Source organism: Pseudorca crassidens, chromosome 3 (genome assembly GCF_039906515.1).
Source record: "Pseudorca crassidens isolate mPseCra1 chromosome 3, mPseCra1.hap1, whole genome shotgun sequence".
Classification (NCBI taxonomy): Eukaryota; Metazoa; Chordata; class Mammalia; order Artiodactyla; family Delphinidae; genus Pseudorca; species Pseudorca crassidens.
Genome location: NC_090298.1, coordinates 36,125,476 through 36,143,267, shown reverse-complemented (window position 1 = coordinate 36,143,267; position 17,792 = coordinate 36,125,476). Strand labels below are relative to the sequence as shown.

The 17,792-nt window shown below is 43.6% G+C and overlaps 1 protein-coding gene across 5 annotated transcripts in view; it reads right to left on the bottom strand.

The window, feature by feature from the left end:
* ZNF131 (zinc finger protein 131) overlaps positions 1-16,908 on the bottom strand; it is a 33,038-nt gene extending 16,130 nt beyond the window's left edge. For 2 of the 5 annotated variants that reach the window (XM_067730617.1, XM_067730620.1), the window contains exons 1-4: positions 16,691-16,907; positions 15,657-15,795; positions 14,572-14,673; positions 6,973-7,117 (exon numbers count right to left, since the gene is read on the bottom strand). In XM_067730617.1, coding sequence (XP_067586718.1) covers positions 6,973-7,117; positions 14,572-14,673; positions 15,657-15,786 — 377 coding nt within the window. In that variant the 5' untranslated portion in view covers positions 15,787-15,795; positions 16,691-16,907. Of the gene's footprint in view, positions 1-6,972; positions 7,118-14,571; positions 14,674-15,656; positions 15,796-16,012; positions 16,218-16,272; positions 16,386-16,690 lie in introns of those variants that run through there. The other 3 variants (XM_067730619.1, XM_067730618.1, XM_067730621.1) reach the window with 3 other exon arrangements.
* Between the last annotated feature and the right edge of the window lie 884 nt (positions 16,909-17,792).

Below are 17,792 nucleotides of genomic sequence, written 5' to 3'. Positions count from 1 at the left end.
TTAACTAAGACTTCATGACTAGCAAGGTAAGACGTGCCCAACAAGTCTCACTGGTCATAAAGAAACAGTGACAGTCAAGAAAGCAGCTGGTCTCTCGGCTTTACATGAGAAAGTGGTAGCTCCCCCACGCTGCTGCCCAAAGAAAGCTACTAGATCGATGGGGTCTTTGATTCACTGATGGTCTGGCTAAGCTGAAGGCTGATGGTATTCACTGGGCTGCTGCGGATGCTCAGCCTTAGCACCAACTTTGCAAAACCAAAAGTGGACATGGCTGCTCTGCTCAGAAGGCAGAACTCAAGGCTGTCTTTGTCGCTCTGGATGACACTCTCCACTATGAGCCTTGTTGTATTTTTACTGACTCTTGGGCTGTTGCAATGGCCAAGCTGTCTGGGAGACCTGCAAGTCTTGGCAGATTAGACACCCATCTTTCCATAACTGTGGAAATGAAGAGCAGCTATTGATTCAACTCTCTGGATAACTGATTAGACGCTCATGGTAAAAGCCTGTTCTCTGATACCAACTGGAATCAAGTTGCTTATCAACCTACACTGCCCAGACTTCCATCACTGCCACCTAGGCCCAACATTATTCTGAACATGGTGACACATCCACCATCAGAAAGTCAAAGACCCTATGCTTCTGATGGAGAAGTTGCTACCGCATGTCAGACTTGTGACACCTGCCAAAGTTGGCCTGTTTGTTTCATGGTGAATGAGGCCAAATCATACAGGGCATTGTGTCCAACTGTACCTGGCAGACTAACTACACTAGACCTTTCACCCCATCTCAGGGCTATCCCTGATGCCTCACAACTACTGACACTTTTTCAGGTTACACTGTTGCTGTTCCAGTCTGAGCAGTTGGTTCTGGCCACACCAGATGGCTCTTGAAACGAAGCTGTGTCATATGTTTAGCTTTCCGGACCATCTGCAGTCTGATAATGATGCACCAAAAGCTATTCAATTGGCTGTTAGTCAAGGTATTGTTAAAACTTCCAAGCTCCCTGCCATCCACAGATATTGATATTGTAGAGAATTACAATAGTTTCCTCAATTACTGACTCAAAAAGATTTCAGACTCTACTTCCCTCACTTCCTCCTTGTCCAAAAGTCCTAGTAAGGCAGTTTGGTCATCAAACTGAGCTCTACCCGGAAAAGGATCATCTGTTTTTAGCTGCCTCCTGGGTAATGATCAAGCCTAATGGGGTGTGAAGTTACATAAACCTAAATGGAAGTTCAGGATCTGTCCCGACCATTCTCAGACACGATCTTTTTCCTTCTGCCTAATGGCAACCCTGGGACAGCCTGGTTGGTACCACTTCCAGGTGACAGCCTGGTCAAAAGTGGGCCTAGCAGATTCAAACCTAGTTCAAGTTCAGCCATCTGGATTCTCTTACTGAATGGACATCATCTTAGATCCTAAGAATAATGACCACTTGGTTGAATATACTGCTTGCCAAGTACAATCAGATTGGCCCTTGTGAGCCAAAGTGGGAGACATAACGGGTCTCTTAAGTTTTATAAAATGTTCTTGTCCCTGACCATTCCAGATGAAAGGTCTGGGTAAGGGGAGGAGATGACTGGAAAAGGGATTGAGTTACAGCTACTAGAATAGGATACACTGATTTTGTGGAGGTGGAGGGAGAACCACCACCCTGGAACCTGGAGAGAAACCTCTTAGACTCCAGGAGGTATGGGGGAAGAAGGGACATTAAAAATCTTTGTTCTTCAGAACCGCTCTTAGAGCCTTCCTCAGGTAGGAAGAGGCTCTCATGCAGCTCTCCCCAACTGTTGCAACGTGCTGGATCTGCCATCCCACGCCAGAGGGCTCTGACAACTGGATCACCATCTCCCTTAACTTTACCGAGAAGTATTTTGCAAACAGCAGGGGATGGCCAAGCGTCCTGCATGCTCCATGCAAAACAAGAGACGTTGGCCCACTACCATTCCCAAAGCTGAGGCTCAGTTCGCGAGGTGGCTGACTGCCGTTCAGCTGGCATCCAGGTGCTCAGGATAAACAGAACAGACCGAACTGGCTGCCCTCAGACATTCAGTCCAAAAACAAGGCCTAGACCCAATCATTCTGAGCTGGGAAAGAGGGAGACAACGTTGGTGACAATGTCAACCTGTGCCCCTGACTGATGAAGGTCCCCCTTTGGGGGCACAAACAACTATACTTCCTGTATGGAAGCCAGGTACTAACTTCCTTCCCTCCCAAAAATATGCCTTGCAACTCTGAGGTGGGAAGAAGGGACCATCCAGTGTTTAGGGAAACACCACTGGTAGATCACTTTAGTTCTCAGATGACCATGGAGGTCTCTCCAAAATGAGCCTACCCTTGGGACTTCCCTGGCAGTCCAGTGGTTAAGACTCCGCACTTCCAATGCAGGGGGCGCGGGTTCAATCCCTGGTCGGGGAGCTAAGATCCCACATGCCGCCTGGGTGGCCAAAAGTGAGGCTACCCTTGGTTACTTGGGGGAGTGTCCTGGAGGAATAACTGACTTATTTATGCAAGCCCTACGGGCAGTTTTCTCTACAATGGGAGTCATCCAAATAAAAAGGTGGGGACTTGAGAGTCCGCCTGCCAATGCAGGGGACACGGGTTCGTGCCCCGGTCCCAGAAGATCCCACATGCTGCAGAGCGGCTAGGCCCGTGAGCCACGGCCGCTGAGCCTGCGCGTCCGGAGCCTGTGCTCCGCAACAGGAGAGGCCACAACAGTGAGAGGCCCGCATACCATGCAAAAAAAAAAAAAAAAAAAAAAAGGTGGTACAAAATTTGTGCCTGACTCAAGACAATGTGATCAATGACACTACTTGGGCTCTGGAAGGTATTCATGTCAGCCTCAAATCACTGGCCACGGTTATTATGGAGGCTAGACTTGCCCTAGACTTCCCCCTGTGGACCAATGCTCAGACTGTGCAATTGCTAAAACATCTTGCTATACTTAGATTAATGTTTAGGGCTAAGTGGAAAAGTCAATACACAAACTAAAGGAGAAAGCCACCTGGCTTTCTAGGGATTTGTTCAGTTGGTTGAGTGCAGGACCTTAGCCGGGGTAGGTGCACGCTTAAGCTTAGCACTGCAGGGTGGCCACATCCTGCTACTTGGAGTGCTGCTGATAGTTGTCTTAATTAAATCCAGTGTAAGAAAAACTGAATGGATTAGGTCCCAGTCCCCTATTTGTCACATTAATCAGAGTGGTCACGGAGTACTGTGCTCATGGGAAAATTCACCAGAAGCTAAAACAGTGTAGAAGAAAACGCTCCATGGATCCCTCATGTTTCTGCATATCTTATACACAAACACACTGGCAGTCTTTTGTTCTATCTTTCAAGGTTGTCTGTACAGCAAATTGCCTTAGAAAATAGAGCCTGTCTTCCACCAGAGTGGAGGGCAGGTTCATTTATTATACAGAATAATAAAGATAACAGCCCCTCTGGGGCAGAAGCTGGGCAGGTTTGCTTACAGCTCATTATAAAATATTTGGGTTTCCTAAAGCCCAGAGTTCCTCAACTGTGATGTAAACCACTGTGAGCACGGTACACACCGAGGCCACTGCATCGTTCCCCACTGGACTCAGGGCGGGGCGGGGGGGGAGCAGCATGAGCTTCATGTTGATATGAACATGAAACTCATGCTGCTCCATATGCTGTGAGAGAAATAAAGTCCTTTCTGACTCATGAGTTTCATGTTTTCTGCCAGCATCCATAAAAATGTGGCAGGCCAACTTATTAGCTTGCAAATAGGATAAAGTCTTCCACCTGTCAGTTCTTGACAATATCCCAATTTTAAAAACGGGCAAAAGATACTTCACCAAAAAAGATAAACAGATGGCAAAAAAGCACATGAAAAAATGCTCAACATCATTAGTCATTAGGGAAATGCAAATTAAAACCACTATATACCTACCAACTTGGCTAAAATGAAAAAGTATGATCATACCAAGTATTAGCGAGGCTGTGGAGCAGTTGCAACTCTCATACACTGAAAGTTGGAATGTATCACTTTGGAAAACAGTTTGGCAGTTTCTTAAAAAAAAATTAAATACATCTACCATACAACCCAGCTATTCCAATACTAGGTATTTACTGAGAGAAATAAAACCATATGTCCAAAGACCTATACACAAACATTCGTAGCCGCTTTATTTGTAATAGTCAAAAACTGGAAACAACCTAAATGTCCGTAACAGATGGTATATCCATACAATGGAATAATAATCGGCAATAAAAAGGAACCCACAACAACATGGACAAACCTCTGAAATATGACGCTAAGTGAAGAAAGTCAAAGACGAAAGACTACACGTCTTAGGAATCCATTTATATGACATTCTAAATAAGATAAAGCCACAGTGATAAAAATCAGATCACTGGTTGCCTGGGGCTGGGGATCAGGGTCAACTGCACGGTCATAAGAAAACTTAGGGTGATGGGAATGTTTTTATGTCTTGATTGTGGTGGTGGTTACACTACTGTGTACAATTAACAAAATTCAAACTCTACATTAAGATGGGTGAATTGTATTATATGTAAATTACATCTTAAAAGGCTGGGGAGGAAAAAATCTGTAAGGCAAATGCTTCTTCCTAACAAATAACAGGAACCTTCTCCTACAGTTTTAAATAAACAATGATGGAATTTCAGCAAAATAAGGTCCTAGTATTTTTTTTCAGTGCCATTCAAAAAGTGTACACTATATTCCAAAAATACTTGCATATTGCAAATGTGAGAAGAGCCTTATTCACCTTCCATACCTGCAAAACAGTTATACAGTAGTCTACTCAGTATAGAATTGCCTTCACCGGTTGATTTAAACACAACTACATTATGTAATTTTTATTCCTAAATTGTATAACATTATACACAGCCAATTATAAACAGCCAATATGTAATACTGCTATCTTTCTGAAGAATTCTTCAGAGTATACTGCATGCCTAACTGGTTCATGAAACAATTCAACATGCTACTATATTTATATTGTAAAGCGCTGACAGTTATAATTATTTTAAGGATCCCAGTCTTATAATAATAAACTTTCTAAAAGGTTCTAAATAGGCATAGTAAAACAGCTGTATCCAGCTGTTCTTACCCAATGACTAGACACATGAACTCAATTAAATGCCTACCAAATCCAACCTGGGCCGTTGTCACAGAATATATTCCAATGTTCTGTTACTCAGGACTTTCCCTGTAGTAAGATGCTACTCGCTACCATGAGCAGCAAAGGGACCACACAGAACATGTTTCCAAAAAGTTCTCATACAGGATTTAACCACAAATCTGATGTTGCCCCATGCATATATATTCCCCTAGTCTACCTCCACATTGAGAAGGTATGACCTAATCAGGTATATATCCTCAACACACCTCTATTTTGCTATCCGTGTCTTAGCTCTCTCTGCAGGAGAATACTGGCTTGGTTTTAATGGGCATGCACCCATCCATCCATTCATAAATGTTTACTGGACACCTACTATGTGCCAAGCACTAGTCATCAGAGAAAATATACACACCACGCTCTTGTCAGAAAAGTCTAATCTTGAACTCTGTCACCAAACTAATTAAAAGCTCATTAGGAGAAATAGTATTTTTGGATGACTACAGTTCAATTATTTCTTAGTTATTCTAAGTTATATCTTTTGACTGAACCACATCAGTGAGTCAGACTAGATCATTCTGTCCCATGTGAAACTGATTTTACCAAACTGCACATTAGTGTTATACCAATGACCTATATTGAGGGTCACAAGAAACAAAGCCAGGAGATAATAACAACTCCCATGCCAGACTCCATGCTAACCACTTTACATTCATTCATTCAACCCTCACAAATAATCCTATGTAGAAAGTACCATTTTTATCCCCATTTGACAGATAAGGAAACTGAGTAGCTGATAGCAGACCGAGGCAGTCTGACTCCAGAGCTCTTGTTCTTAGACACTACCATGCCACTATTCATTATGTAAGATGCTGAGGTCTTTATTCATTATATCACTTAATGTTTTCCTAATAACTTCCTATGAGAAATTGTGTCTTTTAATACCAAGAATGGCTCCTAAGCAATTGATTTGTTCTCATCTTATTATAAATAATGTAACTGAGGTGTTTTTTTCCCCTTTTTCTTTTCGCTTCGTACTTCAGAACTCAGAGCTAGACTCAGCCCATCTAGCAAGTGTACAGACTTAAACAGCATGCATTTTTGCCATCACATTTCTAACTTCACTGATTATCACTTCCACCTGGCCTATTTCTTATATCTTCACCGATTTCCTCACTTTTTTTTTTTTTTTTTTTTTGCAGTACACGGGCCTCTCACTGTTGTGGCCTCTCCCGTTGCGGAGCACAGGCTCCGGACGCGCAGGCTCAGTGGCCATGGCTCACGGGCCCAGCCGCTCCGCGGCATGTGGGATCTTCCCGGACCGGGGCACGAACCCATGTCCCCTGCATCGGCAAGCGGACCCCCAACCACGGCGCCACCAGGAAAGCCCCTCCTCACTTATTTTTAAACAGTACCATATTAATCTTTGTAAGCCAAACCACTTTTAGAGTAAGTCTTGGTACAATTAACAACCTGAATCCACAGAATAGATTATAGGAACCCAGAGAACCCCTAAAAAGATGCCTAGTCCTCCTTATTTTATTAGAAACAAAAGATGCTACTTGAGTTAATATTAGCACAGTTTTTACATAAGGACAAGAAATCAAGCGTGAAGGAAAGAACAATCATAACCAGTAGAACTTTATAGATCCTTAAATACATATTCTTAATTTCAAAACATCAGTTCTTTACAGCATGATACGTACAATACATTCTTGACTAACAGGGTGAACATGACTGAATATAACTATCTCTGCCTCACTAAGGAAATCAATCCCTTATGGCATGACATAATAAATTCTTGACTAACAGTCAGGGTGGACATGACTGAATATAACTATTCGTTCCCTATTAAGGAAATAAGTAATTACCTGACTTCAAGGGCTTTGATAGCTTCTAGCATTTGTAGAAACTCTGCTGCTTTCCATACATCGTTGGCTTCTTCTTCTCCTTGTATCATTAATTTTGCTGTATATGTGAACTCAATCAAATGACGAAAGGCCATTTTACTAACACCTGTAAAAAAAAAAAAAGACATGCATTAAAATGTATTCACATTGATTCAAATCTTGTAACATTTAGTAAAGAAAAAAATAGAAGCCCAATGTTTGGAAAATGATTAGTATTTGTCACTTTGGAAGATAATTTCCTGGCAGAATTCTCATTTACAGTATAATAATTTTGTAGCCAAGTTCAGCACTAACTAGCAAACTACTTTAAGATCTTTCCCAAAGACTTCCTAAGGCTCTTACAGAACAGTAAAATCTATCACTCAAATACACGAATGGCCTATTACATCAGACATGCTATGTTACCTGCCAGGGAGCTCTGTGTCAACTCAGCTCCAAAATCATCAACAGCTTTCAAAAGCTTAGCAAATAAAGTTCAGTACCATTCTGCCTTTATTTCAAGGTCCTTCACATTATTTTTCTACTTACCACTATTTTTCCTTCCAAATTTTAAACTATATCAAACCTACACTATATACTGATCCTCAAACAAACCCTTCACTTTCTAAGAATTTCCTTCCCTTCCTTAACACCCTCCATCCTGAATGCTTTATCACCTTACCTCGACAAATCCTACCACCCTTGAAGGACCAATTTTAATGCCACATCTTTAATGAACCTCTTTAATAGTTCCCTCAGGCTGAACTCTGTACCTGGTCTTATAGTTAAAATTCATGGACAACTCTTGACTGTAAGCTACTTCACGGAAATTTGCCTCTACACCCACCTCACAGTACCTAACACAATGCTTCCTAAAATGCAGGCACACAAAGTAGGTATAAATGGATAAAGGCCAAAGTCACTTTCAGAATTAAGCTTCCACAATTCCAAGCTTTCTTTGCAAGTTTGTTTAAATTTTGGCCCAAAATGATACTCTACTTCTTTGTGCTCTTCAATGCTATATAATATTGTTTCAGTGTGCTAATGCAAGGCTATGAAAAGCTATTGACAGGAACAAAGAGGAAACTCGTTTTTATAGATTTTTTTTTATGCTAAAAAAATGCCCAAGACCAAGCTGCACACAATATGCACAATTACAAATACAAAACAGGAATTTCCTGGTAGTCCAGTGGTTAGGACCCCACGCTTTCACTGCCAAGGGCGCTGGTTCAATCCCTGGTTGGGGAACTAAGATTCCACAAGCCGCCCTGGGTGGCCAAAAAAGAAAAAAAAATAGGAAAAGAAAAAATATTTTTATGTTCTTCCCATGTACTTTATACACCTGAATGTGGCCTTCAGGACAACAGTAAGAATACTGGTGGAATATCCACCATCTTCTATATGTGTTAGGAAAAAATATCGTTCAGGAAGCCAACTTTCAAGTTTCAGTTCAGTCTCTCCATGACTTGTGCAATCTGGGGCAAGTCAGAACCTCTGATCCTCAGAAAACTCATCTTCAAAATGCCTGAAAACAATCTGAATATTGAGAAGCACCATAAAATATAATGTAATATGACCAAGTTACATGCTACCAAATAAGCAAACTAAAAATGACTGGATTCATTAATGGCTAATTTATTGGGTCCCCTAATCTTTTTTCTCTTGGTTGTCTTATTTATTTATTTAGTTTTTTGCGGTACGTGGGCCTCTCACTGCTGTGGCCTCTCCCGTTGCGGAGCACAGGCTCCGGATGCACAGGTTCAGTGGCCATGGCTCACGGGCCCAGCCGCTCCGCGGCATGTGGGATCTTCCCGGACCGGGGCACGAACCCATGTCCCCTGAATCGGCAGGCGGACTCTCAACCACTGTGCCACCAGGGAAGCCCCTCCTGGTTGTCTTTTAACCATGTTCTTTATTATATGAGAGTAGCCTGAGAAACAGACAACTAGATTTTGCTGGGGTTTTTTTTAAGGTGTTTTGACCAAATATTTAAAAGTGCAACAGAAATCTTTCCTAAAAACAATGTGTAAATTTTTCCTGAAGCAGAATGAGATTTTGATTTTTAATCAAACACACATATGTATGCCTACTATACATATCAGACAGGACTCTAAACACTTTACAAATCATCAACTGACTTAATCCTCCCGACAACCCTATGAAGTACTATTATAATCCCCATTTTACAGATGAGGAAATTGAGGCACAGAGAAGTAACTTGCGAAAGTCACATAGTTATTAAGTGATAATACTAGAAGCAAACCCAGATGGCCTGACTCCAAAGTCCATGATGAAGATTTTTAAATACGATGATGGTAGGAAACATTCCTGCTTGGAAGCGTCTGAATACCCATGTCTCATTCACTACAAGACTGCAATCTTTTACTCCTATTTCCAAAGTCCCCCAAATCTCTTAAAACCAGAAGTTTTCCCATAAATTTGGCAGCAAAATTTGACCTGAACTGACATGAGGCTATTTATAATCTTTATCCCACTTAGAGTAAATATTAATAAGCTATGCTGCTTATTAATAATACACTGGATTATTATGTGCTTATAGGATATTGCCCCAGACCCCAGTGGGAGTATTATGTAATACACACAGTGGATTACCATAGAAAATTCTAAAAATTAGTAATTTCAAGAACCAACTGGCCTCCAAGAACTTGTGGACTTAGTTCTCAATCTTGGTTAATCAGAATCACCTGTAGACTTAAGCATGGGTCCCTGATCTCCAGAATCAAAACTGGGAGAGGGAACTCCTTTTTATAAGCACCCTGAGTGCTTCTTTTTTTAAATAAATTTATTTGTTTGTTTTATTTTGGGCTGCGCTGGGTCTTCATTGCTGCACACAGGCTTTCTCTAATTGTGGCGGGCGGGGGCTACTCTCCGTGGCAGTGCACGGGCTTCTCATTGCGGTGGCTTCTCTTGTTGCAGAGCACAAGCTCTAGACGCACGGGCTCAGTAGTTGTGGCTCGCAGGCTCTAGAGCGCAGGCTCAGTAGTTGTAGCGCACAGGCTTAGTTGCTCTGCGGCATTGGGGATCTTCCCAGATCAGGGATCAATCCCTGTCCCCTGCATTGGCAGGCGGATTCTTAACCGCTGAGCCACCAGGGAAGCCCACCCTAAGTGCTTCTTATGTGGCCAGTCCAACACTGGTCCTAGGAATAAGCCACTGACTTAATTAGCTAACAGGAACCAAACTTACAACACCTGCCCAGGTAAGTGAAGGGTTGGTAGATGATGTACAGCTGCAAAAATATTTTATACTCTATTAGGACTAGTTTAGTAACTTTCAAATTTCAGTCCATTTTCTCAATTCCTTACTCCTTTCATAATATACAATTTTTCTAAGGAAGTATCTAAGAAAAATGTTAATATAAACACCTTGACCTGAGTCATTTTTTCCCCTTAGGAAGAGGCAAAAGTGGGGGGTGGGCATTCTGGAATTTCTCTAGTCTTACAGAATTCCTCAACTGGTGGAAAACTCCTACTCAAATAGGATGTATGAATATGTGCTTGGATGCTCTGTCCTTGATATTAGGGGCTAAGATTTTGGACGCGATGGTAGAGTTGCTGTTTGAGAGAAACTAGGTGCTTATGGATCTGTGGTTTCAGAAGTAAAGAATGGATTTGGAAAATTGAAGGCTCGGGTTAGGAGAAGGCTGTTGTGTTCTGAACAAGGGAGTGAATGTCTGCTGAAGATTTTATATGGTGTGAATCCAAGTCACAAAGCTGCGGTGGGATGCAACTGGCTTCAAGGACAACAATTTTGACTTAAATCAAAGGTGAACCTGCAGTCCTAATCAAAGATAACTTACTTCACCAGGGATCCAGAAAACAGGGAGAGAGCTGGCTCAGCTTGCATCTAATGACAGTTTATACTCATAGAGCATATTTCAATTTAAATTCTCTTTACATACATTTGCTTTTACAAAACCCTATAAGGCAGTGGTTCTCAACACTGGCTGCATACTGGACTTGTCTTAGGGCAGTGCTGCCCTAACTTTGCTGTACAAAGGAATCATCTGAGGATTCTGTTCTGATTCAGTAGGTCTAGGGTGGAGCCTGAGAGTCTACAGTTCTAACAAGCTCACAGGTGATGCCCACGCATTACTGATCCTCAGACCACACCTTGAATAACAAGGACCTAGAGAACTTTTAAATACAGATGCTTGGATCTCACCCCTCAAAGACCGATTTAATTGATCTGGAGAAAAAGCCTGGGTATTAGTACTTGCAAAAGCTCCCCTGGTGTTTCTAGTGAGCGGCTAAAGACAAGAACCATTCCTATTTTACAGATGGGAGTTCTAGTTCTAGCTAAGATGAAGAATGCATACGCCACCCTATCTTGTCCATTGATTATAACTAAAAATTCTGAAAAGAATACATAAAGCAAATATACAAGGACTCCGAAGAAAAAACAGAAGCAAAGAGACTGGGGAGAGAAATCAAAACTCAAAGAACAGCAGTAAGTTTCCTGGTTTTATATTTTTCCTCCCACATAACCCAGCTTGAGGACAGCCCAACTCCCGTAACTGGGTAGCAGGTGCAGACAGAAAAAGCTACAGGAGAAACTCTTTCCGGCTAGAGAACCAGCAAAGGGGATGGAGAGTGTGTGGGGGTGGGGAAAAATAGCTGGTTTTTATTTTTCTCTCAGCCCTCCCTCAAGACAAGCCCCAGTCTGACGCTGCACATCTATGGCTAGTTGCCACCAAGCAGGCAACTCAACCCTAAGAAAAAGTTCTCTCTGGCTGAGAACTAGGAAAGAGATTATCATCTGAAGAGCATGGAGAGAATTCTTGTTATTTTCTTCTCTCACCATGTTATTATCCAGGAAATGGATTCCACTGCAGAAAATGTACGACAGCACAGGGAAGCTAACCTCCTAGTCTTCCAGCCAGAGGACCAGGAAAGGGAGCTCAGGGGAGCTAAGTACAGAGGCCATCAGGAGGGAGCTGGAGAGAGGTCCTTTAAATCTGCGTATGCAGTCTTGAGCTCACCACCCAGCTGCACGTGTGCAAAAATGACGTGAGGCAGCACAGCAAAGGCTTTGAGAATTACACTGTGGTGTGGACTACCACCCAGGTCGGCACACCTGGGACCTGAACAGAACAACAAAGGTTTTGAAAACTAAATTGGAATTGGATCCACAGTCTACACAAGGCAGTCTGAACCTAATCAGGTTGATTGCTAAAACAAAACAAAATCAAAACAACAACAAAAACCAAAAGCATTCTCCAGATGATTCTAACAGCACACAGAGGGTCAAAACATAATATTCAAAATGCCCATGACAGGGACTTCCCTGGTGGTCCAGTGGTAAAGAATCCACCTTCCAATGCAGGGGATGCCGGTTCGATCCCTGGTTGGGGAACTGAGATCCCACATGCTGCGGGGCAACTAAGCCCACCTGCCACAAGCTACAGAGCCCATGTGCCACAACTAGACAGAGAAAAACCCACATGCCACAACTAGAGAGAAGCCCAAACACGCAACAAAGAAACCTTGCACCGTAACGAAAGATCCCGCATGCCTCAACAACCTGACACAGACCAAAAAAAAAAAAAGGAAAAAAATAATGCCCATGACATAATCCAAAATTACTTGACATTTTCTGCAGATTAAAAGAGAAAAAAGGAAGCTAAGATGTCCAATGTTACACAACTGACAAACAGTAAAGCTGGGACTACAAGTCAGGTTTTCTAAATGCATGCCCAGGGCTTTCTCTACAGCCAGGTGACCTAGCCAGATAGTGCAGCAATTCCAAAGTTAAGGGCTTAAGAAGACATTGAGCCAAATTGATTCTTTAAACCTGAATCTGGCAAATAACAAAAACAGAAAGAATGTTTTTACATTTTTCTTTCTTACTTTCTACAGTTTAAATACTGAAAGTTGTGTGTCCTGTACTATAATGGACAGAGCACATCAGAAGTACAAGAGATAATCCCAAGGTGATTAGTCTTTAGAAGAAAAGACCCTACTTCTCCAGGTAGGTCAGTACTCCACACTCCACCAGCAATGCATATTCTAGCCTGGGCCACTTATTTTTTGACTTAAGATTCTGCCCAGAAGTTGACTCATCTTTGAAATCCTCCTTCTCTCTAAAGTAAACTAAACCACTCATCCTCCCTCCTTAGTGACACCATTCTGCAACAAAATTCTCTGCAACATTTTTTGCACTCCTTAACTGTTGCTTATCCATGATTAAATTTGCAAATTCTCTAAAGGCTGTCTTATTAATCAATTTCTCATTTCCTGGGTCTGGCATGGTATATTATAATAGGTATTAAATCTGATAAACAGCCCCAATCTATTAAGCTTTGACAGTGCACCAAACACTACGCCAGGCACTCTGCAGATGCCATTTCAATTAATCATTAGCACAACAGTACAAGCCTATTAACCCACTTTTCAGATGAAGAGGCAAATATGCAATTGAGATAAAGTAACCTGCCTGGGGTCTCAGTACCTCAGGTGAATAAATGCACAAAACTTTGGCTTGTAACAGAAACACCGTCTAGGCTGATGGATTCTCACTTTAGTAAGCTTTGAGGATTTCCATCATGCCTGTGCTCTCTCCATCACAGATAATCAAAGATAATCTATCTATGGATATCAGCCAGAATGCTAGGTAAGCTGGAACTATCAAAATAAGAGAATACTCTTAACTCTACGTTTTCTTTACTCCCCTAGACACCAAATTTTTCCAAGGGAATACTGTTTCTAGGCAACCCATTCATAACAGAGAATATATACACACTGAGAGAGATACAAAACCCAAACTCAAAAACCCTGTATTTATGTAGGTAAGCTGACTTATTTCCCACAGTTTTGGATTGAGGGGTAGAGGGCTAGGTATTGTAGCAGCAGAATTAATAGAACAAACTGAATCCCCTGCTAGCTGGGCAACCTCAGACAAGTAACCTTTTAGAGCCTACTCCCTGATACGTAAATTGGAAGTAAAACCACTTACTTCAAAGCACTGCTGTGAACCTCAGAAAATGCACACAAACTACACAGCATAATACCTGGCACTTGGTGGGCTATTATTACAAAAAGTCAAACAAGTATAAAAATTTCTATTTTAAGACAGTATCTAGTAGATGACCCCCTTCCATCCTAGACTTTCTATAGCCACTAGAACTTCTTCTGAATGCTACTTCAGTTAATCTTTCCTAGCCTTTTCCATATTATGACAGCCCATTTCACACTGTGCGTGTCATGCTGCTAATACAGAGGCCTGCAGCATCTGGACCAGTCTGAAACATAAGCCCACTAAATAAGATGGAAATTCACTTTTAATACATGTTTTCAAAAGACAGTGATCACTGGTATTAGCAATGAAAAAGACTCCTTTAAGAGACCAACCATTTAACGTAAGAGTTTTTCCTGGAAGATCATTTTACGAAGCACGTTACTAAAAGTAAGAATTCTCAGGTGTCAAAAGAACAATTTATCCAGTCACCGAATAGAAACCATTGATGCCTGTTTCCCATGGTATCTTGCTAAATTAACTGCCTAAAACTTCTTCATCAAATTATAATGCTTGCTAAATATTGTATTTAAAACAAGCATTTACCTTCTATCTCCACCAAAGGTTCCTGAGTAAACTCCTGAAAGAATTTGTAAAAGAACTTGCTGCAAGCAGCCAAAACAGCCTTGTGGGCCTTAAAATGGTGTCCTAGAGAAAAAACAAAATAAAATCATCATATTCACAAAACTCAAATATAAAACTATAAAACAAGTTAAGAAATTAAAGTAAAATAGGTCTTTTGTAATATAATTATAAAACTATATTCTGGACAGCTATCTTGACAAATTTAAATCTCAATTTGACATGAAGCAGGATCTTTACCTCAAGGGCCTTATTAAGTCAGCTTTATAAAGGCCACCTTACAACATTTCAGGAGGTACCACTTAAGTCAAAGGCATATCCTATTCAGTTGAAACTGCTAAATATAAACACAACCCAAAAGGTTATACGTCATTTGAAAAGAGAAGAAAAAGCCACAGAATAAGCACCAAGCTGGATGTGTTTGCTATGGAAAACATTTTAGTATGCCTAATATTTGGAAACTCAACCTACAGCAGACCAGCTGTAGGCTATAATAAAGTATAGCTTGCCTCAAGAAGTCTATTTTCACTAAACAGAAAAGATACCCAAGCTGGGTTTGCATCCATTATAATGACTACTCCTAAGACTGGTAAAGACCGCATTATATTTTGGGGGTTACCAAAGGGGGTACCAGTGCTGCAAAGGAATCTCTCACATTTTCCCTCCAAGACCATTTGGGAAACTAGAAAGAACACTTCCCAAATGACTCCTGTGAAAGACTGCTCAAAGCAGCTTAGCAGCAGAAGTCTACTAACCAAACATTTAGAGACATCCTCCCTATCCCCGCCACCTTGCACTCAAGTGTACAATGCGAACACTTGAAAAGGCTGCAAGAAGTTAAAATGCCATGATTATGTTGAAAGCGTGACTATCCTTCTGCAGCATGGTCTACGTGAAGGGACACTGATAAGTGTCCTCGGGTTCCAGAGCACACAGTCCGCAGACTTTCGATAGGGAGTCCACAGAAGGTGGATAAAAAAGGCGGATGGGGGAAGGGGAGAGAAGATCTGAAGCCACAAATTCGCTCCTCGGCCCACCACGCTACCCACCGTCGACAATCAGGGTGATGTCAGTAAACCGGTCCTGCTCTCGCTGTTCATTCAATCGGTCCAGGATCATTTTATGATGTTCAGGGAACTCCTGAAGGCATTCCATCGTCTCTTCGGCCTCCATGGCCATCGGGTTGTTCTACAAAAGAGGAGCATGATAATGTACACCCATGAGCTCGGGCTGAGGAACAAAACCCCTAAAGCATAAAACAACAAAAAACAAAACCCCAGCAACGCGAAAAGAAGGGGGGAGGGTGAGACAAGAGGAGAGGAAGGCGAGGGAAGAAAGAAAGGCGAGCCGGGCGGCCGCCGCGCGTTGGGGGCCGGAGCCGCGGCCGCGGGACTCCGAGCCTGACCTAATTGGAGTCGGGAGACGCGAGCTGGAGCGGGGTGGGCACAGCGCCGGAGGCTCCGGGCTCCGGGGCGCGCAAGTCCGGCAAGGGAGGAGACCCGACAGCCGCCGCGGCCCTCTAACGGCCCGCCAAGCCCTTCGGCCCGGCCCTGGCTCCCGCCGCCCCGGGACCCGGTCCGGCCCGCGGCCCACTACGACTCCCGGGTCGCCTCTCCCTCCCCCGCCCGCCCTCTTCTCCCCCGCCCAGACCGGGCCGGCACTCACTCAAGGAAGGAGGAGCGGCCCGGGCCTGCGCGTCACTTACGTCGACGTGCCGCGTCAACGCGTTGGGGTCCGGCTGACGCGGACGCCGACAGAGCGCAGACGAGGGAGTGGGCGGGCCACGCCCCCACCCGCCCTCCTCTAGTGGCGGGGCGGAGCTAGCTGAGGGGATTTGGCGCTCGAGAAGGGCAGGCCGCCCGCGCTGGGAGGAGGAAGTCGAGCTGTGGTGGGGTTGGGCCGGTTGCGGGCCTGCCTTTGTCTGGGTGGGGCTCCACCTTCCACCCACCCGCGCCAGACTCCAGGTGTGAGCACTTCCGACCCGGACCTTAGAATAAACTCGCAGCCAGATTCAGGTGTACCTTTATGCCGCTGCCCCCCCCCCGCCCCCTTTCCTCCCAAAGCCTAGGTCGGGACGCCTTACCTAGCTCACGATCCTTCCTCTCTCCTTTCCGTCCCGAAAGCCTTACCTTCTCTACTCTCCCCTCTCGGGGCGTAACTCGCCCCACACTTTTCCCTAACCCTGAACAGCGCCTCGCCCGCCATTTCCTCGCGAGTGCCCGGGCGCTCCCTCTGCTTGGGTCCGGCCGGCGCACGTGGGCTCGCTCCGAGACCCGAACGGCCGCGGCGCGGGCGGCGGCGGCCACGGGCGCGAGCACGTTCCGGCCGCCTAGGATCTTCCTCCCGGGTGCCCGCCCTCTCCGTGCTCGGCGGGCAGCACGTGTTTGCTGGGCTTAGGACCTGTAGCTGCAAGATTATTTACGCATGGTGCTATTACTGCAGCTCTCCATTCCCCAACCCCCGCGCTTAGAATGGCCAGTGACCCATAATCAGCCTCACGTGACTGGGTCATTCATTCATTCCTCTGAAATTGGCTTTGTGAGAATGAGATAGTCAAGACTTACTTATTCTATTCTCTCAAAAGAAACATTAGGATTAGGGAATTTTTTTTTACATCTTTATTGGAGTATAATTGCTTTACAATGGTGTGTTAGTTTCTGCTTTATAACAAAGTGAATCAGTTATACATATGTTCCCATATCTCTTCCCTCTTGCGTCTCCCTCCCTCCCACCCTCCCTATCCCACCCCTCCAGGCAGTCACAAAGCACCGAGCCAATATCCCTGTGCCATGCGGCTGCTTCCCACTAGCTATCTACCTTACGTTTGTTAGTGTGTATATGTCCATGACTCTCTCTCGCCCTGTCACAGCTCACCCTTCCCCCTCCCCATAACCTCAAGTCCGTTCTCTAGGAGGTCTGCATCTTTATTCCTGCTTTACCCCTAGGTTCTTCATGACATTTTTTTTTCTTAAATTCCATATATATGTGTTAGCATACGGTATTTGTCTTTCTCTTTCTGACTTACTTCACTCTGTATGACAGACTCTAGGTCTATCCACCTCATTACAAATAGCTCAATTTCGTTTCTTTTTATGGCTGAGTAATATTCCATTGTATATATGTGCCACATCTTCTTTATCCATTCATCCGATGATGGGCACTTAGGTTGTTTCCATCTCCGGGCT